The sequence below is a fragment of the Lepisma saccharinum genome, chromosome 17, assembly GCF_977018435.1.
Source record: "Lepisma saccharinum chromosome 17, izLepSacc3.1, whole genome shotgun sequence".
Taxonomy (NCBI): domain Eukaryota; kingdom Metazoa; phylum Arthropoda; class Insecta; order Zygentoma; family Lepismatidae; genus Lepisma; species Lepisma saccharinum.
The window spans coordinates 43,339,770-43,365,570 of record NC_139245.1 but is presented as its reverse complement, the minus strand read 5'-3'; the positions used below and the strand labels follow the sequence as shown (position 1 = coordinate 43,365,570).

Sequence of the window (25,801 nt, the reverse complement as noted above, 5' to 3'; positions counted from 1 at the left end):
GTAATTGATTTCCGCTTTGTAAATTACACACATCCCGGCGCAAATACCCTGTTCCGCCGCTAATGGGTTGTGACAACGAACCCTGTGTTGTGGGAAAGCCTCAGGCAAAGGAAATGAGTGGGAGGTTTAAGAAAAAAGCGAAACAAAGGCTTGCACATCCTAGCAATTGTCTTGGTCAGGAGAAAATCTGGCCACATTCCTCGGGTGCAGCAAGCCGTGCAAGAGGCTAGAAGGAACGGAGAAACAGTCACAGTTCAAGTTTCGCAAGTTTAAGATGTCCCTCCAAAATCGTTGGGCAGAATAATTGCAGAAAAAGCCATATCCGGAAAATCGCTGATATACTTAACCTGACGTTCTACTTCTAAGAGAAAATTGCTTAATTCTTTGAATAGATAGGTAGGCTAACCGGTATTGGACCCATCGATACTAAAATGAGATCCAAACTACTGATTTTTGTCCCGGGTTCGAATTCAGACCTGGGCATCCATGCTCTTTATGAGTGTCCCTTCATCAATTTCAGTCTCATCTTCGCGATTAGCCAAAAGTGACAGAAAAGCGAAGTAAAACAAGCCAAATTAATCAACCCATCGGGAATCGAACCCGGATCACCTTGATTAAAAGTCGACTTAGTTGCCAATGCTCAGTCGGGAACACGAATTTGTTTTGCCTTTTTAAAACTGGTTATATACAGTGTATGTATAATAAGTCACTCTCTGCTTTGATTTTTTTAAAAATATCTTTAGTGATCTTTGCTGCGAGGTTGAATTTTCAACACAGTGTTCCCCATTTTTCACACTTTTGAAGCCTTTTAGCTATGCCATCAGCATATTGAGGGGTACGGGATTCATCCAATGCATGCAGATTTTGAAAGTTTTTTATTTTCTCTAAACCTCTTCTTGCGCCCGCCTCGCAAGGTGTGGACTCTGCCCTTGGGAAATTTATAGCTGAGTTACACTCGTATATTCCAAGCGCAGTGAAGAATGTTTTTTAGCCTTTGTAAAATGTAGGATTTCCATATTCCGTACATGTATATCACTGCATCACATCCGAGTGTCGTTCTGCATTCATTGTACCACGAATGATGCAATGGAATGGAATGATTTGGTGTTTTAAGTCCACTTTTACGAATGATACAAGGTCTGGGACATGTAAAGATGGGCGCGGTTCAGACCAACTATGAAACATGAATAGTAGAAATAATAGCACTAATGCTTACAATTAGTATCGTGGTTATGATTAATTATTATTACAAATTATTAAAATAAATAAACCAATTTTATTCCAAATTCATTATGACTATATTCTTGTGGAAACGTCTGTGCTCGATTTACCAGATGATTACTTGATTATGTTATTTAGCGTCGATTTTCTTCCACTTTTGGATAATCGCGACAATGAGGATGAGCGATATGATGGCATTGATGAAGGGACCCTCACAGAAAACATTCACGACCAGGCCGAGATTCGAAACCGGAACCCCTGAGTGCTAACCACTCCCGCGGAGGTCAACGTTTCGTTTCGCCAGATGAGTGAATAATCTAGCACATTTGTTTGTTACTGTCTCTTTTACAGTATACTGAAATGCACAGCTATTCTATACTGTTATTTATTAACTTCTACACATCGAGAAAGAGCTTTAAATGTTAGGGGGGAAATTTAGCCATAAATTTGTGTTGTTAGGCTTTTCACATTAAACTTTAATTTTTTGAATTTTGAAAACTGTGGAACAATTTATTCTTTGGATTAAATAATAGAATTTGCGAACACAACCTGGTTATTGTATTTTACACTGTATTTTTCGATCATAGGTTTTTTTTTCACTTTGGCTATTCTGTTCGAATGCTTTAATTGGGTTATTAAAAATAAAAATAACTGGCGTTCTGCTTTTTTGTAATAAATGAATGGGGGTTCCCCCCGATCTGGAGCAAGTTGTTTTCAAACCATACTGTTGACTGCGAGTTCGATATTCAACGTAGATCTCCCACAGCGACAATTTAATTGTTTGCGAAGCGTTTTCTTGCATTCTTCAATCACTCCACTGCATTTCCTCCTCTCGCCTTCAAAAATTCACGAGCTTTAAAACTTTACAAGAGCCAAAGAGCTCTCGAGCGTTCAGCAAAGACGCTAAATTATTCCGTCAGAAGAGCTGCAGGTCGTGTTGGAAAACGCTAACTCGAAATCGTTCTGTGACGAGCAGGTGAATTTCCAACCTGCCAGAATCAGACGGGAGAGAAGCAATATGCTGTTTTCCTGGTTTGAGGACAATTAGAGAATTTCGCTGCGTTACATTGATTTATCTTTTAGCGCAGCTTTCTGTGTCAGTCTGGGTTGCGGAGGTCGAGTTCAAAAAAGGGGGTTGCAGGGGGTTCCATTGCCAGGCGGGGAGGAAAATTGAAAATCATTAGTTGCCGCTGGTTCGCAGACGGCCAGTAACCATAAGTGCTTGCTTCTGAAATGTGAGAATGTCACTATTGCATTTAGCAGTGTTTGTTTCTTACACATGTTTTGCAGTGGGTGTTGGTAACAGAAAGCGACTGGCAAAAGGGCAACTCGCAACCCCAAGACTCTATTTTCGTTTCTTTCTTTTTTACACATCTGGAAGCAGTGGCGCAGGAACGGAAGGTACAGGGGTACAATGTACCCACTAAATCCGTAAATCGAGTTATACCCCCTGTACAATCCCCCTTTTTTGGTAATTTGACAGCAGACGCAAGGTGCTACTGTTAGAAGGCTACAGTTAAAAGAACCTATTCTCAGTTCGCCCAATAAAAAATGCATATTGTTTATAACTTATAAACATTATCTTCCTTACCACAGAAATTCAATCCATTGCAAACGTATTCTACTACATTGTTCTTGCTACTAGTTCGTTCATTGACCTATGTTCTTGGAAACCTCGGTAAGAAGATGAAAATTGTTTAAAATGTGTGTGGAACGATGGAATCAGATTTGCTCTCAGAAAATCACGGTGCAGACGAATGCTCCTTTGCATAACGGGAGTTTCTAAAGAAGTGGTCGCGTCGATTCAAAGATAAGATACAAATCTTCATCAGAATAGTATATAACTCATCCCATTCATTTTCTTTTGAATATTTAAAATGGAATTGTCCGAAACGAAATAATTACACGAACGAGACGAGACACGACAGACCAACTTGGGGGTACAATGTACTCCTGTACCTCACCCATATATTTCATAACTTTGTAAGAGGGTGTTCGGAAAACTCTACTTAAACCTATATATTAAGAGATTTAGAGTCCCGATTAGCCTATGTGAGCATGAAGTGAATCTAGAATGTGTTTTAATAACTTCCGAGTGGAAACCGAAACAAAAATAAGCACAAACAAGAACGAGAGGACCTCACCACACTGGAGACGAAATGAGGCTGTGACAATTCTCGACTCATTGCATCGCGATATCATTCCTAGGTGAAATGAAATTTTTCCTAGACATTTAAACAGGGTGCAATTTTCGATATTATCAGAGCGGGGAGGGGGCTTATTTTTACCTATGGTTTAGGTATACTTATAATTGGACATTAATTGCTTAAAGTCGAATTTTAATATCGTACGCGACACAAACACAACGCCATTTAAGTTAAACTCTAAAGTAAAACTGTAAGAAAATTACATTAGTCAGATGAATAGCACGAGGTAAATGAGACTCACTGCAGGTTCTATTGGTAGATTTTGGATTGGATTCACAAGATATTTGGAGTGAAATGGGAATGTCTTGATTTATTTGGTTTATTTTGCTTCGTATTTCTGCAACTTTTGGCTAATCGCGAAGATAAGGATGAGTGATGATATGATTAAATTGACGTACACTCACAAATAACACCAATGCCCAGGCCGGGATTCGAACCCGACACCTCTGGCGTCATACCGCACTATGCCGTGATTTTACTACAAATCCGGTGCTCTAGTGAAGTACAGCTCACCGCTCACTAGATGATCTCCAAATGCGGGTAGAGGGCGTGCAGAGGGACAAGGGGAGGACCGGTCTATTTGCAGATTTTAGGTAGAAGGAAGTCTTCCGCTGCGGTCATTGTCGTTGAAAAGTGCTTCAGCGCGGGTGTTTAATTGTGATTTCTTTGGGATTTTTCGTGGTTTTCGTGGTGTTGTAAGAGTTATGGTAGTTGTACATTATTTAGCCGTGTTGTGTCGGAAACGTTCGAATAAAATAAATGATCTACAGTGTCGATATTAAACAATCATCCCGAGAATTTTCATACCAAACCAAGTAATGTTTACCATTGTTGACATTTGTAGCTTTGCACATTGTAAGTGCAAATAAACGTTCTCCGCTTTCGCAACTCTTTTGATCTTTTTCTCTTTGCCATTTGCTTCGAACGCCAGTACTGTAACAGCCAATTCCGTCGTTGAAAATATCTTAAACATTGTAGTTAGTACAATCTGCAGGCTCTTTATTTTTTAAAAAATAGAAAAATCTGTGTACAATCAACACCAGATTGACGATGATCATATCTTCACCGCTAATGTGGATACCCCCTGACCGTGCGCGGATAGTGATTTGAGCGTAGATGTGAATCAAGCCTTAAAGCTTACAGCGAGACCACATCGCTAGTTTCTGACCCAGGGTGCACTCCCCCAACCCTAATAGTGCAGTCGCCTGCCGCTACGTCACTTGACTTCCGTCAGGGATCTTCTCCTGAGCGGTGGGCTTTTTGTGTAGGTGGTTAGAGATTTGTAGTAAAATGACAGCAGGTCTGTCGTAGATTCGATTCCCACCACCGGCAAAAGAAATTTCGTCTGAAGACGAGAGAAGAGGTGCTCTCTTGAAAAGTAGTGCTAGAATAAGTATAGTTTAAGCACTAGACAACGGATATGTCCAAGGAATATTGATAGTTCATGAATTTATCAGTTAGGTTGAATTTGTGGTCCAGTCACAACGGCTGGCGCGTACAGGATGTTATAACTAATATGTAAATAGGATACCTGAAAAAGGATTACCATGATAGGGTAAAATATACATGAAAACCTAATATGTTCTTATTATACTATAATTGAAAGAATTAAATGGTATCAAACCCTATAGTACATCGTAAATCAAAATATAGTATAGAAAGGTAAGATAATTAAGCTAGAGGGCTCATATCCCACATATGAGGAAGGTTTATAATCAATCCTTCCCCCCTCTAATGCTCACAACCCCCCCCCCAAAATATCCTATTGGCCCTCACAATAGGAACCCTCCTTTTTGTTTCTTCCACCTCATGATATGGAGCCTGAATAGGCCTAGAATTAATTTAATCAACGAAATACAGAACTCTTACTCCATTTCATGTGAATGAAAGCACTGGAAATATGCTCACGTACAGACCACCTCCACCACTGTAGAGCGTATGCTCACTTTTTCATTTTCATTTTTGTGTTGTTGTGGAGTCCTTATAATCGAGGAGGTTCGATTGTCGATGGAGGCACATTACACAGTGGTTCGTATCCCACTTTACAACTCAGATCCAGTTCCGATTAGCCCACCTTAACACAAGGTGAGCTCAAAACAAGCTTTTAAACAAAGCATGATTCGCGGAGCCGCGATGGTGCCTTCAAAGCTTGAAGAAATGTTCGAGAGAGAAAAGACTTTCATTTATTAAATAAATCTATTTAAGAATTAGTATGTTTCACGGCTTCCTGGAGATAAAAACATGACAATATTGTTTATTGTTTTCGTTGACAGCAGAAATGCAAAACTTCTTAATATAGAAATCCACATTTCCAGATCGCCAATAAGCCAAGTACAATCCCTCTGCATTAGCCACAGCCTTCGACACATCATTCCCTAGGTCTTTCTCGCTGGGGCAGCTGCCGATCACTGTTGCCAACTTCGCTCTTTTGGAGCCAGATCTGGCTCTTGTGCACTCGTTTGACTGTGAACTGTGGTCGGTCGGGTCGGGTCGGGATCGGCACGGGAAATGTTTTTAAATCCCTGCGGTCGTGACGGAAAATGTTCAAAATTTCCGACACTGCGGAAATCTCAATTTCTACACGTCATTTCCCATTGAGTGATTGTTTTTGTTTTTCTTCTTTTCTTTTGTTTCTTTCTTTCTGAAATAAATATTAAATTCTAAGAAGTTTCAGACACTTACAGTTCAGAAACCACCAATAATTTATCACTTTTTAAAATGTCCATTTGGAATCCTGACTGTTAGGGATTGTTTAACCTATTTCCAAAACTGAACTAATATTTTATGGGGTTTAGGTTGGGACAAAAAATATAATTTTATTGCCATGAACATTTCTGGCACTCTTTCATTAACAGGGGAAAGTGACTGACTACTTTACATCCTGTCTCACATTAATTTCTCCCATCTTTAAAACCTTACCGCGCATTTCAGATTTCACCAACGTGCATCAGACTGGTGCATCAAAAATGACGTCAATTTCGGTGAAATACGGAAAGCTTCATGCATGCTAAATTCAGATTACGCGCGCATATTCACGTTTATTAGGGATATTCACGTTTATTAGGGAAAAAATCACTGATTGTGACTAAATCACAGAAGATATTTAATAAATATTATATTATAACACCATTAAGCCTTGTTTCCATGATATGAAAAACTCAATATGATGACCAAGGCAGAAATTTATTTTATTATAAAACATAAACTAAACGTTTGTTTTATAATAAAATCAATTTCTGCCTTGGTCAGCATATTGAGTTTTTTAAATATTATATATTTTAACTTAACATCTTATTTTGCATATGCAGTATTCTTTTGTAATGATATCGAATTTTGCAAATGGATGCTTTCCTGCATGTTGCAGCAGAAGATGGACGCATGTTTTGATGCATCGGCATACTTGATTTCACTTTGCGTCGAAGTGAAAAAGTAGTAGTATTTAAAATGTCGACAGTTTATGCATGCATCCAGTTTACTCGCCATCCGTGCAACAAGATCGGCGAAACATTTCATACTATTGCCTACAGAAAGCATATCACGAATCAGAAGAAGCTTCTTTGTGCAGACGACGCCAATTTGATTCACCAGCCGCACCAGCTCTTGAGCCTGGTGTAAATTGATGACGTCATGTTTAACCTGGTGAAAGCTTTGGCGAGCCCCGGTGAAATACGGAAAGCCAATGCGTGCATCATCGGTGTACCAGCGCGTCCACCAGTGGATTCTGGAAAGCGCGGCATATATCGCGTATGTATGACTCATAACGGAAACGTAGAGACTGTATAACAGTATGATCTCTTATGATACTGATGACATGTTTGGATAAAGTGATGGTAGATCAGCTCTCAGATGCTCAGTGAGCATTGCTCGAATATTTAACGGGCTCCAAGCGATGTAAAACATCCAAGCTTTTGATGTGAAAAAAACAAATGATAATCCTTATGAAGGGATACATTCTTTGTGTAGCACATGCCGATGCAGTATACTCTTTCCAAAAAAGGAGGACATTTACGGATTTCTAAAAAATCCGCCCGGACGCCGGACAGACACCTAAAAAGATGGACATGTCCGGATAAAAGAGGACGTCTGGTCACCCTACATATGAGGCAAGGAGAAATGCATTAGGTTTATGGGACCATTATTTTATTCGTTCTCTCTCTCGGGAATATCAAACATCCAATGACGTAGAAAAGTAGATGGACGGGAAAAGGACACGTTGAACTATGGCATAGTAGTAGGAAAAGTCGAAACTCCCATTTGATTAGACGTAACTTCACGATTTCCCATAAGGAATACATGGGGTTCCGTAAATACTTATTAATCATATTTTTCAAACATCGTGTCTAGCTCACTAATCAACTTGAAAAACAGTTTCCACTTGCAACATGGAGAGAAATTCATACTCTCTTGCATACTAAACCCTTTTTTAAATAGCACTGCCCAATCCGACGATATTAAAATAAATGCACAACAAGTGCGTAATTGTCCCTCCTCGCCTTAAGTGGTCAACTTTCGATTTCGTCACCGAAGTTCTCGGGTTCGAGTCCTGGCCTCGGCATGAATGTTCCTTGTGTCTTCAATTTCACACCACACATTCTCATCGTCGCGATTAGCTCAAAGTGATAGAAAAGTGACGTAAATAGCAAAAATACAAATACATTATTCACTCATTATTGATTCATTTGGTTTATTTTACTTCGCTTTTCTGCCACTTTTGGCTAATTGCGAAAATGAAGATGAGTGACGATATGTTGAAATTGAAGGGACGCTCACAAAGAACACCCATGCCGGGATGCGAACCCGGGATCCCTGCTGTCGTAGCGCGCTCTGCTAGCCACTCCGCCACGAAGGTTGGCATATTCACTCATTATTCAGTACTGTTGTTATTGCAGTAAATATAATGAGGAGAGAGAGAGAGAGAGAGAGGATGTAATTTATGGCTTCAAATGTTGAGTAAGCTCCTGAGAGGGTTCACAGCAAAAGGAGAAATTTTATGGGGATTGTGCCAAATGTTAAGAACCGCTCGCTTGCCCACAGTCCCAGATCTATAAATCTTGCCCCCCCCCCGTAAAATATTACCAAAGTGTCCCCTCTACCCCCACCTACCTTCACACACACATTTTATATGTTGATGAAGGAATTGGGAGCATGAAAGTAGAAATCACGCTACAATGTATATATTACACATATATAATGTATGCGTGTGTAATTCTTGATCTAATGTTGACAAAGTCACATACAAGGGCCTACAGGGTGATTCTTATAAGAAGCAAACGAGTTAGGCTGGGTACAATTGGTCATGATAGAGACTGGTTAGGTAGGCTTAGGGAGAACCATATTGGTGTGTTCCAAGCGGACCATATTGAATTCTCAGACCTGGAAAATGATACATTTGTTACAGTCATAACTTTTTCCTGATTACAGATAGGTTGAAGAAACCTTCACCACTGCATTTCTCGTGAAATTCTAGCCTGATTTGATTCTAGTCAGACTGCCACTCGGGAAATCTGGGGTGGGTGATCAAAGGTCTGAATTTTTCCGGCTTTGTCCCGCATAAAGCGGCTACAGGCCCTCCCAGCGTCAAATCAAATGGTACCCGGTGGGGGGTAAAGCCGGTCGGAGCGTGGTGCTAATCACAATTCACGGCACAGAATTTTCCGATTGTTGATTAGAATATGCCGTCATGGTCGAGAATAAATCTTGCCAACAGTACAGAGCGATGTGGTGAACATTTCTTTTCAGGTAAGTTCATATATCGCATTTCTCTGTGACCTCTTAGTACAAATGGATTGAACTGTTGCTTTTCATCAAACTTGCAAGTAGCGTTTCCTTGTTACTGTTTTATTTTGTAGAAAGGTGTTGATAAGTTTGACGATAAAAATGATAACATTCAAAGTTAAATTCATCTTGATAATTACACGCTTGTACTTGATTATTTATATTTCATTCATTAACACAAACTGTTATTAATTGTTATCCTTTTCATGAGAAAAGGTGCCAAGCACTGCTTGGTTAAAACATGTTAATGATATATCAAATTATCTCAAATTGATTGATTTATTTGGTTTATTTTACTTCCTTTTTTTTTTTTTTTTTTTTTTTGCTATATTTGGCTAGTCGTTAAGATAGTCATGCCCAGGCCGAGATTCGAATCCGGGACCCCTAGATTCGTAGTCCGTTGTGCTAACCACTCCTTTACTGAGCCTTGCATATCCCAAATTGTTAAAGCAAGGAGTGAAATTACTGTTTTTGAACAACTCAACATTTCAAATTACTGCGCTTGGACAAACGTTAAAAGGAAACTTGTTTTGTCTATGACAAGTCGCTAGGTTGGAAACCACTCGAGCTAGGACTCTATTCATACGAAAATGGAACACGCCCTCGTTTTTGTTAATACGGAAGATAATAGCGGTAACGAGTCAGTGTGTCGCCGATCATCAACCTTCTTTTATTGAAAATGGAAATTACCCCATCTCGCACACACAGACCCCTCCATAGCGCAGCCTGCAGTCTTTCCTTGCCTACCCCAGGAAAGATATTCATTTTGTGTAATTTTTCTACGGCAGTAATTTTTATCTGTCAGCGCACAGATGGACGCAAATGGAGACCTTCCATTATACTTTCCTCTTTTAACTTTCTTTTGCCTTCACTTTAACCCGTGAGCTGCCCACACCCAGTTAGTCACTTAATGCATAATTTGCCCGGGAAGAGTGGTTTTTTTTGTTCATGCTTTTCTACAATTAATTAGGGTGCTTTCACTTAAATTATCAGAAGTTTGACGGTGAAATGCGTAGCATAGCATAGGACACTATACTACACGACCGGGTCAAGGAGAGCTGTAGTTTTCTTTCACGTGCAGGCTGCTCATAAAGTCTATCCAGTGGGAAGTCTTATGAAAAACAGCACATTTCCTCAATGCAAAACATGCTCCTCATGTCCGCCACCACTCCGAAGACACTTACTCAAACGTTTCAAAGGGTGTCTTCCAGTCAAGAAAAAGTCAAGAATCAACCGGTAGGTCAAGAAAGTCAAGAAATTATGCTTGTGGTCAAGAATTTTGCTGCTTTTTACAGTATAGTGAGTTTTCATTGTTATATACCTGCACTGGGACATGATAAAATTGAATATTTGGAAATATAAAATTGTATTGAGTCGTGGTTAAAATTTGTTCAAGAATTACGTTCTTCTATGCGTGAAGTTTTGTAAAAATATTAAATAACGTAATGTGGCCATTCTCCATGTAGGATGAAATTTGAAGCATTAACTTTTACATCCATTAAAAATTGAAGCAAGTCTAAAATTCTTGTTAAAGTACAGCTTCAGTTTTCATCTTAACCGGTCTTGTGGTTGGGGGTTTTCATAGGATATACGAGGTGTGGCTAGAAAAAGACCGGACTGTTGCTACAAAATCTTTTATTGGTTATTTTGAACAATATGAACATTATCCCCTTCAAAGTACTCCCCTGCACTATCGATACACCGCTCTATACGAATCTTGCATTGCTGGAGACAGTGCTGGAAATTATTTTCCGAAACCATGTTCATGACCTCCGTCGCTTTTGTTTTCACACATTCTACGGTCTTAAATCTGGTTCCTTTTAGTGCTGATTTGACCTTTGGGAATAAAAAAAAGTCGCACGGAGCAAGATCCGGCGAATAGGGTGGATGTTCTAACACTGGGATCCCATACTTGGCCGAAAAAGCTTTGACTGACAATTCCGTGTGGGCAGAAACATTGTCCTGATGAAGAATCCATGACTTGCTTTTCCACAAATCTTACTCGCCCACGAAGGGTCGTCAGCATCGTACTGAAATATTGTTGTACATTTGCAATGTTTGATTCCGTTTTTGACGTGCAAGGCCGTCCAGGACGCTTGTCATTCGCAATCACTTCTCGTCCCTCTCTAAACTTTTGAAATCACTCAAATACTTGAGTCCGTGATAAACACACATCTCCGTACACTTCCTTCAACAAACCATAAGTTACTGTGGCGGATATTCCGAGTTTGATAAGAAACTTCAGATTGATACGGTGTTCCACTTTCACACTTAATTTCTTTTCTGACGGAGCACAGATGTACGGTTCACTTCGTCCACAAACTACAGAAGAACTGAGCGCCGCGCACCCTGGGCAATCACACAGCCGGTAGGCAAGATATCACGTTATACACCCATGCACCGCTTATCCTTGACGTGCTTGCCGTTTGTCGAGAGCAACATCAATCCGGGTTTTTTCTAGCCACACCTCGTACATATCCATTTTTCTTAATTTGCAATTATACCTAAGCAGCGGGCGATTAAATAATGTTAAGAAAAGGGGGGAGGTCAAGAAAACGGAAAAAAAGGTCAAGAAAAGGCTATGAAAAGTCAATAATTTTGGTAGACACCCTGTTTCAGCATGTTTCCTTGAATTCTCTTCAAAGGGAACAGCCGTTGTAGTTGTTGTCCTTTCCCTGAAATTGTCCAGCTCTCATATTGTAACAGCATACACCTTAAATTTTAAGGTGATCAGATGACACCTCTCGTCCACAAGAACCATCTCCACTCTCGTTTTTCGTTAGTGTTACAGCTCGCATGTAATCCGAGAACAATTCCGCCGTTGTTCTAGACTTTATATGCCCACCCTATATAATCCAGAATTGCTTGTTCGATTTGTGTGAAATCGCTGTAGTACGGTGCTGTATTCAAGATTTATTCTTCTACGTAATATTTTGTCAGAGAAGCAAGAGCAATGTCATGCCCAAAGGGGCTTGGTAAAGATTTAACCAACCTCTCCTTTGGCTCAACATTTCTTAGAAGATAACGTCCAATCATGGTCGTTGCCAGAATTTTTTGCGAGGGCGTCAGTCCAATGATAAAACGTGAATAGTACAAATAATAATAATAAGAAGAAATATAATTATATAATAATAGATATTATAACTAATAAAAATAAACAAATTTTATTCCAAATTATTATTATCTTAGTCATCAACTTTTCTTATTCATTTTCAACATTGTTCAAAGAAACAAGAAGGGTAACATACTGGATAAAGGTAATACAAGCAATGATTTGAGATATGCAATAGGTTATTATCATAGTCTTTATCCGGATTTTTAAAAATATTTCTGATATGTTTTTAAATTATACTGATGTTGATGAATCTTTTCAGAATTTTTATATGCTGTTAAATTAATTTTAGAAAATAATACACCTCTAAAAGTTAGACGAGAATCGGAGAGTTTCCCTTGGATGACCAAGATACTTAAATTAATGATGAACAAAAACAAATATACAGAAACTGATGAATTTGAATATTTTTTCTAATCAAAGGAGATGTAAAAAATGAATACATTACAACAAAGAAACAATACTTACTCTCTCTTTAGAAGAAAGCATTGAAGAAAGTATAAATTTCTTCTGGGTACACTTTAACAAGTAAAAAAGACGAAATACCTTAACAAGATACTTTATGGGGATGAATTACTCCACAAAGAGTATTATATAGCCAATGCTTTCAAAGATATTTTTCATAAAGCATTTACAACAAAATCCAAGGTAGGTGTAAGTAATGTTAGGATTAATACATTTTTTAACTACATTGATACACTGTGGCTCAGTCGGTAACGCATCTGACTACCATGTTATAGGTCCCGGGTTCGATCGCCGGCCGGTTTAAATCCGGGAACTTTTCTAACGATGGAGGCGGCCCCGGCGCCCACCCAGCATCGAATAACATGGGTACCTGAGGGAAACCCTGGGGGGTAAAGGCGGTCAGGGGCGTGATGCTGATCACATCACCCCCACTCACGACCGGATCATGAAAGTGTGGGGTGTTACCCCCACACCCCCTATACGCCTTCATGGCGTGGTGCTATGCACAGGGGAACACTGTACTTTACTTTTTTTACATTGATACACCACTAATTTTAGATGATGTGTCAAAGACAATTTGTAAAAAGAGATCTCCAATCAAGAAGTTCTGTTTCCATCACTTACAACCAACCTTCTACAACATATCATTAGCTAGTGGCGTTTTCCCAGAAGCTTGGAAAGATGTTTATTGTTCCGTTTATTAATCCATGCGTGTTCATACCTTCGCCTATTTTATTTAATAGCAAAAAAAAAAAAAAAAAAAAAAAAAAAAAAACTTGTTATTTTTCCATACATGTTTAATGTGACTGATCATTTATGGCAAGCAGCAATACTACAATAATGTGTTTGGACTACCACATTAACATGTAGACTTAACAGTCATTAAACTTTGCAAAAAGAATGGGTTTCCTGGTACAGTATTTTAGAAATTGCGGAAAAGGTTTTATAATATCAAGTGGGGAAAATGTAAAGCAGGATTTGACGAATGACAGAAACACCAATTGCCTCAGGGGCGTCGGCAAGGCTGGTTTTATCGAACTATCGGATTCATCCTGGTAAAATGTTATGGGCAAATTTCATGGTAAAAATTAAATAAAATCATACGTAATGATGGACATGAATGTAACGTCTCTTGTATGGATGCAATAACGATGTGAATATCATGTTCGACGACCTCCTGTGTCGACAGCAACTATTTCTCCATTTTGATTTTCTTCCTGCAAAAACTTCTGTTTATGTGCGTCTGTCCAGTATCTGGACCGCACACTCCTTCGTTTTGCGTCACTTGGCGTGCAGTGGCAATATTACGATTAATTTGGATCGGTCGGATACAGCAGATTGAAAATTACTTGCTATTCTCGGTGAACCGGATGCCAGACAGAGGCAGAACATGTTAGTTTCGATTCGACTATGTATTCAGCGGTTGATGAATCCTTCAGACGTAAACAACTTTTGCCCCTTGAGAAAGCGTGACGAGACCTGCATCGGCCCGTGTTGGAATGGCTTTCGCTTGCAACCATCTGGATGCAGCGACTATTTCGTGATTCAAGGATATCGACTTGGATCCATCGGAGTTACTGGCGATGTATGGGGGTAGTCTGCCAAATTCTCACGAAGCTGTGGATGAATGACAATTAGATAAAATTGGCGGAGGAAGAAACAAGGATCGATCTCGGAGCTTCCAGTGAGTCGAGCGGCAAAACTGTTACTGCGTTCCATGCTACTTCCCCCTGTAAGAAATCGTGCGGTTGCCACTAATAGGAAGTAATTTAAGGGGTTATAAGCAGGAAGTTTACATCCGTGATTGTGTGCGGTGAGTTCAGTTATTTACGTGTGGTTTGCATTTTTAATCAAATAGTTAAGAGTGGAATTCAGCTGATCATAATATTAATACAGGGTGGCGACAGACCTGGAAAACCTGGAAAACCGGGAAAAGTCAGGGAATTTGAGGTATCAAAAAAAGTCAGGGAAATGTCAGGGAATTTCGTCTTCATTGACTTCGAACACTCTTTTGACGAAAATTGTTATAACTCGGGCACTATGGGAGCAATCTACTTCGGATAACTTTCATTTCGCAGCTAAAACATCAGCGCATGCAACGGTGTACAATTTAGAACACCGGACCGAGGAAGGGGGGCTTTGGGGGGCACGTCCCCCGAATTTTAATGGAAAAAACAAAAATCTGGAGTTTGCCTCCTCTTCTCCCGCTATTTTGGGGAGAAGGCGCGAACTTTAGTATTATTTTCAAAGAATGGTCATTTCTCAAGAGAATGAAACATGTTTCATGTTCTTGGGTGCCATACAAGTTGAATAATAAGCCAAAATGTGAAACTGTTTTTTACGAAAAATAGGTAATTTGCATTTTTGAAGGAAAATTGTTATAACTTGGGCACTATGGGAGCAATCTACTTCGGATAAGTTTTGTTTTTCAGCTAAAACATCAGAGCATACAACCGTGTACAATTCAGAACGCCGAACCGAGGAAGGGGGGTTCGGGGGCGCGACCACCGAACTTCAATGAAAAAACAACATAAAAATCTGGAGTTTACCTCCTCTTCTCCCGCTATTTTTGGGAGAAGGCGCAAACCTTAGTATTCCTTTGAAAGAATGGACATTTCTGAAGAGAATGAAACATGTTTCATGTTCTTTGGTGCCATACAAGTTGAATAATATGCCAAAATGTGATTTTTTTTTTTTTTTTTTTTTTTTTTACAAAAAATAGGTCATTTGCATGTTTGGAGGAAAATTGTTATAACTCTGGTATTATGGGACAATCTACTTCGGATAAGTTTTGGTTTTCACCTAGAACATCATAGCATGCAACCGTGTACAATTCAGAACACCGAACCGAGGAAGGGGGGGGGGTTGGGGGCGTGACCACCGAATTTCAATGAAAAATACAACATAAAAATCTGGAGTTTACCTCCTCTTCTCCCGCTATTTTTGGGAGAAGGCGCAAACCTTAGTATTCTCTTCAAAGAATGGACGTTTCCAAAGAGATTGAAACATGTTTCATGTTCCTGGGTGCCATACAAATTGAATAATGAGCCAAAATGTGAAACTCTGTTCGGAAATGTGGCATGGATATGTTGCGGGGGGGGGAGGTTGGTCATCAATATGAATTTCCCAGGCTTGCTCCAGACCTGTGTCAGAGTTTCCACCCAAACATAAGAGTATGAAGGTCCAAAAAGCACATTCATTTCGTAATCAGCACCATGATACCATATGGTATCATCGGGCCAGTACGATCTTACTCTGATGATACCATATGGTTGGTATCATCGGAGGAGTAAAGGTTAAGCCTCTAAATATTACGTGCAAAATGCATTGAATTATCATTTTTTCTTGTCCGTATGGGAATAGTAAGGGGACTTGTCAACAGATAGAGGGGATAAGAGCGGGTGGCGCCGTCCGATAGTTGTCGGACGTCGTAGTAAGGCATTTTGTTGGGCAAACTGAAGGAACATGGAAACAAATAGGTTCCATTGATACATACGATTTTTGTCGAATATCGCCACCCGACAAAGTATGTCACTACAACATGCGACAGAAATTGCATGGACTGCAACATCCAACAAAAATCGCATGCATAAACAAGAAGAGCTGCTGGAATTTTATTACTCTTCTGACTCACTTCACCTTATTTAATGTAGCAGTGCTTACGAAGGTTTTCTTTCATCATCCTGACGTATTACTGGTTTCACACAAGTTAACATACGTTTACAATGGCATTGCACTATTCTTAGATATCAAGAAGAATTCAACCAAACGGGATATATATTGAATACTATCACGAAAAAGTGAAACATAAATCTGCATTGGTGAACGTTATAAAAATTGGCAAGTGCATGCTCCCAACCTCAAATTTACTGCAGCACTAGTATTGCAATGAAATTAACGCCACTCTCTGTCCTGTCTGTTTAATCTCGTGAGAGATGGTCTTAAATCTCTCACTGAGTGAAGTTAATGTCCAATATTATGAAATACAATACTAATAATAAATACGTAAATATTTTAATATCATATTTTCTCGAATCATTCAATCATAACAGCAAATCACTTCCGTCAAGAATTGACTTTTCTCTGCCAGCCCTGCTAAATTTTCACTTTCCATCTACTGATTTATACGAGGGGTGGCCAGAAAGTAATTTCCAATTAGTAGGTACATTGATTTTTCGCAAACGCCAAAACCGTGAAAAATGGTAATTGCTGCGAAATTATATTTAGGAATGTGCAGGGATATCTGGACACATTGTTCGCCCGTTCGAAATACCGAAATAATGCCAATTTGGCAAAAAATGCGAATTGTTGGCGTTTTTAGCGATTTTTTTTTTAAAGAAATGTCCTAAAACAAAATTCCATGAAATTCAACATCCTTGTCTTTTGTAGGCCATGTTTGTGTACATAGATCATGCAAGTTTTCCAACATTTTACTCAAGACTAAACTATAGAGTTATACGTACGTGGAATAATTCCGACAGCCACATTAAATCATTTATTTCCCACGATTTCTTCAACTTCTATCAAAACCATTTGCATCACAGAGCAAAGTGGCAGGGTTCTAACAGGAGATCGACTGCGTATCTACCGTCACACTGGAGCCACATCTTCATATTTGTCGCACGAGATATGTTTTGAATTACCAAGCTAAGTGCGCACTATGCCAGAGACCCGGGGTCGATCCCCTGCGTTGGAGAACCGGGATGTTTTCCACCTACTCAAACTGCTCCGGCGCCCACCCAGCATCATATGAAGCTGGTACCTTGAGGAAACTTTGAGGGATAAAGGTAGTCAGGAGTGTGGTGCTGATCACATCACTCCCACCTTCAGCCGTGATCAAGAAAGTGTGGGGCCCTAACTCCACACCAAAATTCCATTATCTAAAATCCTTACCTAAAAATTAATAAAGGGGTATGGAAAATAACTTTCCCAAAATAACTTTCAAGATATCAAACTCTCGCGAAGAGGCGTAAGCCATGTGACTTACAATTTGAAACGGTAGTTTAAAAACACCATGAAGGTATAATTTCAGATATTCGCCAGAAAATGCGCTAAAATGAAAATGTGAATTTTGGGAAAAATAACACCGTAAAGTAAAAAATAAAAAATAAGAAAATACACCAATTTGAAAAAAAAAATAACAAAATATCAAGGTCCCTACCGATTAGGCATAAATAAAACAGAATATCAGTTGTAATTTATTGCATTAGTAACAGTGAGTCCTAACCTAATTTTCGGCATAATCACCACCGTGTTCTGTCATTTGTCGTAGCATGGCACTAAATTTTGTATGCTCATGGTATATGTCTGACAGCAAAGACTGGAACTATATCTATATCAGTGTAGCTGTCAAATCCTTGCCCTGCCAGAAACCTCTTCAGTTAAACAAAGAGATGAAAGTCGGTACATTCAAGGCCAGGGCTGTACAGGGAGTGGTCTAAGATCTCTCACCTGAAGTGATGCCAAGGGCCCGTGTGTACTCAGCTGTTAGGGGTTTGGGCACATTTGATTGGCCTTCCGTGAATTGTCTGCACCATCGTCTGACCATACTATCACTCACGACGTCCGGTCTGCACAACTCACACGATTGCTGGTGGCTCTGTGCCAAATTCAGAGCGTGCAATGTAGGCTACACCGCAGTCGGTGGGAGACTTGATGAGAGCTGCAAACTTTAACCTAGAACTGTCCTAAACCGGCTATATTGCAACTGTACAAGATTACAGCTACATGCCACTTCTTCCTGCCTGCATATGTGTGTGTGTCGCTCTCCGACCACTAGTGCTGCGTATAGGCACCATTGGAGCTTTTTTCAGGATGCCCCTCGTATATGAACTTTCAGAAGCTTTTATTATTAGAGTGTTCCTGTTTTAATGTGTGTGGTTAGCTAAATCAAGTACCTATACAATGCAATTCTATAAATTCCTTGCGTTCAATTTCTAATACTTACATACCCTTTTCGTCAGCATTATTGGTATAACTGCATGTTGTCAGTTTCACAGCACTTCACTTGGATATACTGTACTGAAGCAGAAATCCCATCGATAATGCAAGGAAATATGACACTTTCTTTTGTTCGATTCAGTTGTTTCACTTATATGCAAGAGTTAAGTTGTTTGCTTTACAGAGAAGAGAGAAGTAGCTTTATGCATTGAAAAATGAGTCCGCACTCATAGTTTTTGCAAGCAGAGGGTTCCAAACCTCAGTGGAAATATCAACATATAATACCGAGAATGTATAAGGAGAATGATAAATTACAAATTTTTTTTCTTAATCAATCATTCTTCACTCTTATCTCATTTAGTCGTAACTTTAAAAATAATCAAGTATTTTATTTTAAACTTACTGTGTATGACAAAATTCCATAATCCTTTCTTAGCTTGTGAATTTTAATAATTTTCCAAATTCACTATTTTGCAGTTTGAATTCAAATCATAGAGAATAGAGAAATTAAGTCAATTTAATAGAAGATAATATTGGTACTTGGCAAAACCATACGTGGATCTATATGAGTTTATTATTTCCATTTGCAAAAACATCGATTTAGTTTAGTTTGTAATTGTCAGGGAAAAATGTAAATTTTGTCCTGGAAAACCTGGAAAAGTCAGGGAATTTAATTTCTGCTTGTTTGTAGCCACCCTGTAATATCTACCATTACAGAGGCTGGCAACTTAAAAAGAGAGTTACATTCACGTGAAAGTGATAACCATAACTTTTTCTAGGGATGTCGGGCGGGTGGGGTAAGGCTTCCGAGAGCTAGCGCCACTTTCAAATTCAGAGATTGAAGACGAGAGTGGCGTCAGATCTCCGAAGCTCTCCACAACTCGCGTCCTATACTCTGTCCCGGGAATATGTGGAGTAAGGCCGCGCATAAATGTAGAGACGGGGAGAATGTCAGTGGGTGGAGCGAGGCAGTACGCGCTGTTGCCAACAGCTGGTAGCTGCAGCCGCATTTTCCTCTTGGTGCACTCACTACCCCTCTCACGCGTTAATTGGTCGAGCGCAGAGACTTGTTTTCGTACGCTTACTCCAGAGATTGCTGGGATGGAGTATAGATATCCTGAGGAGAAAATCTCTTCAGTCGTTCGCCACCAAAGCTTCAATATGTATAAAAGACAGTTTTCCGCGATATGAAAATTTTCGGTAATTAAACTTCAGCACCGGACAAGGTTTTATCGCTCACATTTAGACTGGTTCACAAGGACTAACTACACTAGACATTTATTTTCTGTCGTTTTCGCGAGCGTGATCTTCCGTGGTGGAGTGGTTAGCGCGTTACGACGCCAGGAGTCTCAGGTTCGAATCATGGCCTGGGCATTTGTTCTTCATGAGCGTCTCTTCATCATATCATAATTGATCCTCATCGTCGCGATTAGCCAAAAGTTGAAGAAAAGCAACCCTAAATAAAAATTCAAATACGAGCTTGATCTGAATATTGAAGATACGTTTGTGACGTTGTGTATAGCCTTCCAGTACACAGTACTGATTATAGGTAGAAGTGGTAGTAGATACTATAATGTCGTATTTTCTATACATAGAACTGGGTAGTTTACGAATGTAATTGTGAGAGGAAAAGTTTATTTTTGCAATATGTAATGGAGTTTTTCCTCATTTTCCAGATGGTACTTCGGCAAAATCAAGAGGATCGAAGCGGAGAAGAAACTGCTGTTGCCAGAAAACGAGCACGGGGCCTTCCTCATCAGGGACTCCGAGAGCAGGCGAAACGATTACTCCCTGTCAGGTAATTTTACGCATTGCTTATTTATTTATAATTCGCAAAATTACAAGTGATTTTTTTTACTTTCTCCTGGCTACGCAGTTACCCCAGAACCTTTCGACAGGCGAATTCATTTTGACAGTAGTGAAGTTTTCAGCAGGTACCTCCAAATGCTGTTTCGTGACATGTTACTTTAATAGAACTATATTTTGTAAAACCGTCACACTTGTCGTTGATTTGTTTTATTTCACTTCGCTTTTCTGTCACTTTAGCTAATCGCGAAGACGAGGATGAGTGGTGAGAAGATGAAATTAATGATAGGACAGTCACAAGCATGCATGGACAGGACACAGCAGGGATCGCACAGAGGATTACTTACAAGAGCATTGTTAGTGGTGTGTTTATATTGTCAAAATATGGTTATGTTGGATTGGTGAAAACTTAGTGAGGAATCTGAAATGTAGTCAGTGGTAGATCACTCTCACGTGTTTTCTGACAGTTTCTGCATGTGTATGTAATGGTGAAAACACAGTATATGCAACGCTGTTACCAGTATTCGTTGTTCTCGTTTTAAACATACTCATGCCACTAGATTTCGTGTTTTCTGCTCAACGGTCTCTACTTCGAAGGTTCTTGGGTCGAACACTAGGATGGACATTTTTAAAAAGAATATTAAAATATAGTCGTTGTGTTTTTTTTAAAAATGATGATATTACATACATCGTCGGAAAGCTTATCTGGTTCTCTTGCTGTTGATAGTTTGACGAAACAAAAACTGTAATTACTAACTAATACTTTACGCGATTTCCTGCGGGGGCCTCAAAGCATAATCTGCATGTAGTAAGTTCATGTAATCCATGTAGCCTGATGCAGATCAGCTTTTCCACTTTGTTAGACACTCAGGAAAAGTAATCATGTTAAGGCTTTTTTTTCTGTCTGAACGAGTAATTACCAGAGATTAGTAATGAAGATATTAATTAATGACTCGTGCAGGTAAACAAGAGGGAACTCAAATCTACATGTACTCTACGTAATTGAATTTCTGACTGGTTAGATTTTTCGTTAAAAGGATAGACTTGCACAATACACGCTTTTGTTTATGGACTTTTATTTGAATACAGTGTGTCCGAGAAAAAATATACCAATAAAGAATTTAAATAACTCAACAATCGTTAACGATAGAAATGTCAAATAACGTTTATTTGGAAGAGGGAAGAAAGGAATTTTTTTTACCACCAGAATGGAAAAAATCGTAACATAGATAAGCGCATGCGCGGCTTTGTTCATGAGTAGTCTGTACAAGGGCGCCGTTTACTGTTCATCAGAAAGTTGAGTGCTGCTTTTAGTTTGCAGAATTGAAGTCTCCTGTAACGGTACAAAGAAGATTCCGGGAACAATATGGACAGGAAGCACCAGAACGTCATTACATTGTTAAATGGCATAAACCATTGCTGGAAACAGGGTCTTTGTTGAGGAAGAAAGGTAGTGGTCGGAAGCGTGTGAGCGAGGATAAAGTGGTTGCAGTTCAGGAAGCTTTCCAGAGAAGCCCGCGTAAATCTGTGAGACGTGCTAGTTCTCAACTTCAAATTCCACGTTCTACTGTGCATGATATGGTACATAAAAGGTTAAGGCTTAGAGCCTACAAGATTCAGCTTGTTCAGAAACTAAAGTGCAGTGATAAACCCACTAGGTTTGATTATGCTAGTGAAGTGCTATCACGCATTGATGATGACAATGAATTCCTGACACCCGTAACATTTTCAGATGAGGCTACCTTCCACAATTCCGGAAAAGTGCATAGGCATAACTGTAGAATATGGGGTGAGCAGAATCCCCATGCAGTTATTGAACATGAACGCGACAGTCGAAAGTTGAATGTGTGGTGTGGTTTGACACTAGATTCCGTAATTGGGCCCTTTTTCTTTGAGGAAGCTACAGTTACAGGTGCAAGTTACCTGCAAATGTTGCAACAGTATGCTGTACCTCGTATACCTCATGGGTACATGTTTCAGCAGGATACCCCCCTCACATTATGCCCGTTGTGTTACTAACTTCCTTAATAACAATTTCGCTGGTAATTTGATTGGGAGGGGTGGACCCATTAAATGGCCACCACGGTCACCAGACTTGTCTCCTTTAGACTTTTTCCTTTGGGGTTATGTGAAGACTATGGTTCACCAAACACCTGTGCAAAACCTCAATGATCTCCGTGAAATAATTATCGATGCATGTGGCTCCGTCACTCATCAAATGTTGAAGGACACTTGGATGGAGGTTGAGTACCGCCTTGATGTTTGTCGCGCCACCAAAGGAGCACACATTGAGATGTACTAAGGTGAATTTTTTTTCTTGTTCTTTGGTTTAAAAAAATTCTATGGTTTTCTCTTCCAAATAAACGTTATTTGACATTTCTATCGTTAACGATTGTTGAGTTATTTCAATTCTTTATTGGTATATTTTTTCTCGGACACACTGTATATACCAGGTGGTTATAAATAAAGTGACGGTGTCCAGAGTGGTACAGCACGGGCTGTAATAAGAGTAGCAGTCTGAAACTTTGTAGATATGCTAATGAAGCAATGCGCTCGCGAATTATGCAAAAAAGGAAAAGTTCCAATTCTCGCCACCAGGGTAAAAAATGGCGCTGTAAGCAGTCAAAACTTGGTATAGTTACAGGAAAAACACTATAAATCGCAGAAAACAATACTCTTTGTAATAAAATATCGCTACAATTTCACTATTCAAATTACATGAACACTACTAAAGGAAAAAGCAACAAGCATCACCAAGAACAACCAGGGAGCTCACACAATGGTTAGGCAATGTCACCGACTTCGACGTCAGAGTTACGGAAAATTCCACGTTTTGACTGCTTACAGCGCCATTTTTTACCCTGGTGGCGAGAATTGGAACTATTTTTTTTCTTGCATAATTCGCGACCGCATTGCTTCATTAGCATATCTACGAAGTTTCAGACTGCTACTCTCATTACAGCCCGTGCTGTACCACTCTGAACACCGTCACTTTAATTATAACCACCTGGTATACATCATCGTGTTAATCAAGAAATCCTGAGTTAGATTCACGTTTCAGCACCATACTTCAAACTGTATGTCCAGTCTCACCATCTGAACATTCGTCTTTTGCTGTAACCACTGTACCACGTAACCCGCAAAACTTGACCTGACCCACTCTCTTTCACCTTAACTTTCAATTTATCAACTACTTTTTTGGCACTGTATACCCGCGTTTTTCAATCTAGAGAAAGAAAAATTCCTCAATTAGCAATGACCATGAGTTTCCTTGTATCAAACAAAAAGGTACACTACGACGACTGTGATAGATACAAGTATTCAATTATATTTTTCTCTTCTACTAAATATTTCAATAATTAATACTATAACAGATAGATGTAAAAAGTACTCAGTCACACAAGTGAAAAGGTATTGTCGATACACGTAGGTCTATCGCACTGTAAAGAGGACTGGAAAAATAGCTGTCTAAGGCCGTCGAATTTTCGCTACTATCCAAGCCATTACATATGTAATTTTAATTATTAAGTTTTTTTTTAAAAAAACTAGCACATTTATGATGTATGCAACAGTAATTTATAATTATTATCTGTGTGTACGCATGATAAAATATTCACACTCACACAGATAGGTTCGGGGTTTTGTTACTATTATTATTATTATTATTATTAACGGGCATATTGTTAAATTTTTGACGGCAACTTGTAACAGTGCACTTTATGTTTTACGGATTGCTTTTATTGGTGTATCGTGCAAGTGCTATTGTACGTGCACTTACGAGTATCCATGGCATGATTTTCACCTGTTATATAATTCTCTCTGCTGCTTAAATGTAACAGTTGGACTGGAGCGTCGCTAATCCTGTGCTTGTGTCAAGATGGTAGCTATCTGTACAAGGGTGTGCACTAGAGAAAGGCACTTTTCTAGTTAATTTCTCGATGTCTGTACTCGGCAGCGTAGTTGGCTGAATGAGGTTATCACAATCATAAAATGCAGCGGGGACTTTCAAACAAGGAAGAAAGATGCAGCCTTTCTCTTTTGCTTCGGGTGGTGGAGTGGATGCGTTTGTTATAATTTCTCTTCGTCGAGAATTTCCTCTCCAGCTTTGATCCGAACTGTCTTCAATGTAATGAATATCATTGCAAGTGTAATCTTCCGTGTTGTAGCGTTGAGACGCCAAATTTCTATCCTAACGAGTGGTGAGACAAGTTTGAGCCTGTTGGCTGTGCAATGGAAATCGTGACAAAGGAAGATGCCAGAGCTGAGCCGAGCCAATGGTACAGAGACCCACATTCAAAAATTGAGACGTACAGTCTTGAGTACTCGCTCGAAACTAGGCTATGAAATATGCTAATTATGTAAACGTTTTGTCAAAATCGTTTTACTATGCGTCTCATTTGAAACAAACAAGACTGCCTGGCTATATTGGTGTTATGTGCCCAAACTTACGTTGAGTTTTTTTTTTCCAGTAAGTAATTTTTAGCCCCTTTCTCGCCATGGACGGTTCCGGATTTGGGTCCCGCCCTGGGAATGGGTGATCCTTTGTAAGTGCTCCGTAAGTTCGGTATAATCATCTTTCATCGTCGTGGTTAGCGTAAAGAGGCAGAAACAAGACGAGACCTCTCAGTCTCTATAGATGTAAATCTCCCATTCGCGTCTGTAGAAACTCTCACAGCGTATAGAGGTCGGCAAGGCGAACAACTTCTCTTAATAAAGTTTTCCTGTTCTGCGCTTTGTTTCAACACTATGTGCTCTCGATAGACGGAACTTTTTCCTTCAAGATATATTCAACCACGCAACACAGGTTCACAATTAGCACTAATGGACTTAATTTACAATTAATATATCTATAAATAATCACGTAGTTAGGTAAAATAAGCATTATTCTAATACCAGATTCGTGGTGTCGGGACCATCTCGTCAAAAGTTCCCCCGTGGCGGAGTGGTTAGCACATCCCGCTACGACACCAGGGGTCCCGGGTTCGAATCCCGACCTGGGCATGGATGTTTGTGAGTGTCCGTTCATCAATTTCATCATATCATCACTCATCCCCGTCTTCGCATATTAGCCAAAAGTGGCACAAAAGGCGAAGTAAAATAAAGCAAATCAAAAAATCATCTTCACGTAATAAAATACTTTTTTTTCTTGGAAGTTTTACTGCGGCGAATAATGCGAAGAGGTTTTCTCTTGAAGATGAGTGACGTTAGCACTCGAAAGCTCAGAAATCACTTGGTTGATATACCTAGAACACCTCTTTACAAGTTTTTGTTTTTA

General features: G+C 39.5%; 1 protein-coding gene across 3 annotated transcripts in view; it reads left to right on the top strand.

Moving 5' to 3' along the window:
- Src42A (Tyrosine-protein kinase Src42A) overlaps positions 1–25,801 on the top strand; it is a 163,769-nt gene that overhangs the window by 106,643 nt on the left and 31,325 nt on the right. For all 3 annotated transcript variants that reach the window (XM_083139362.1, XM_083139363.1, XM_083139361.1), the window contains exon 2: positions 20,397–20,518. In XM_083139362.1, coding sequence (XP_082995488.1) covers positions 20,397–20,518 — 122 coding nt within the window. The remainder of the gene's footprint in view (positions 1–20,396; positions 20,519–25,801) is intronic.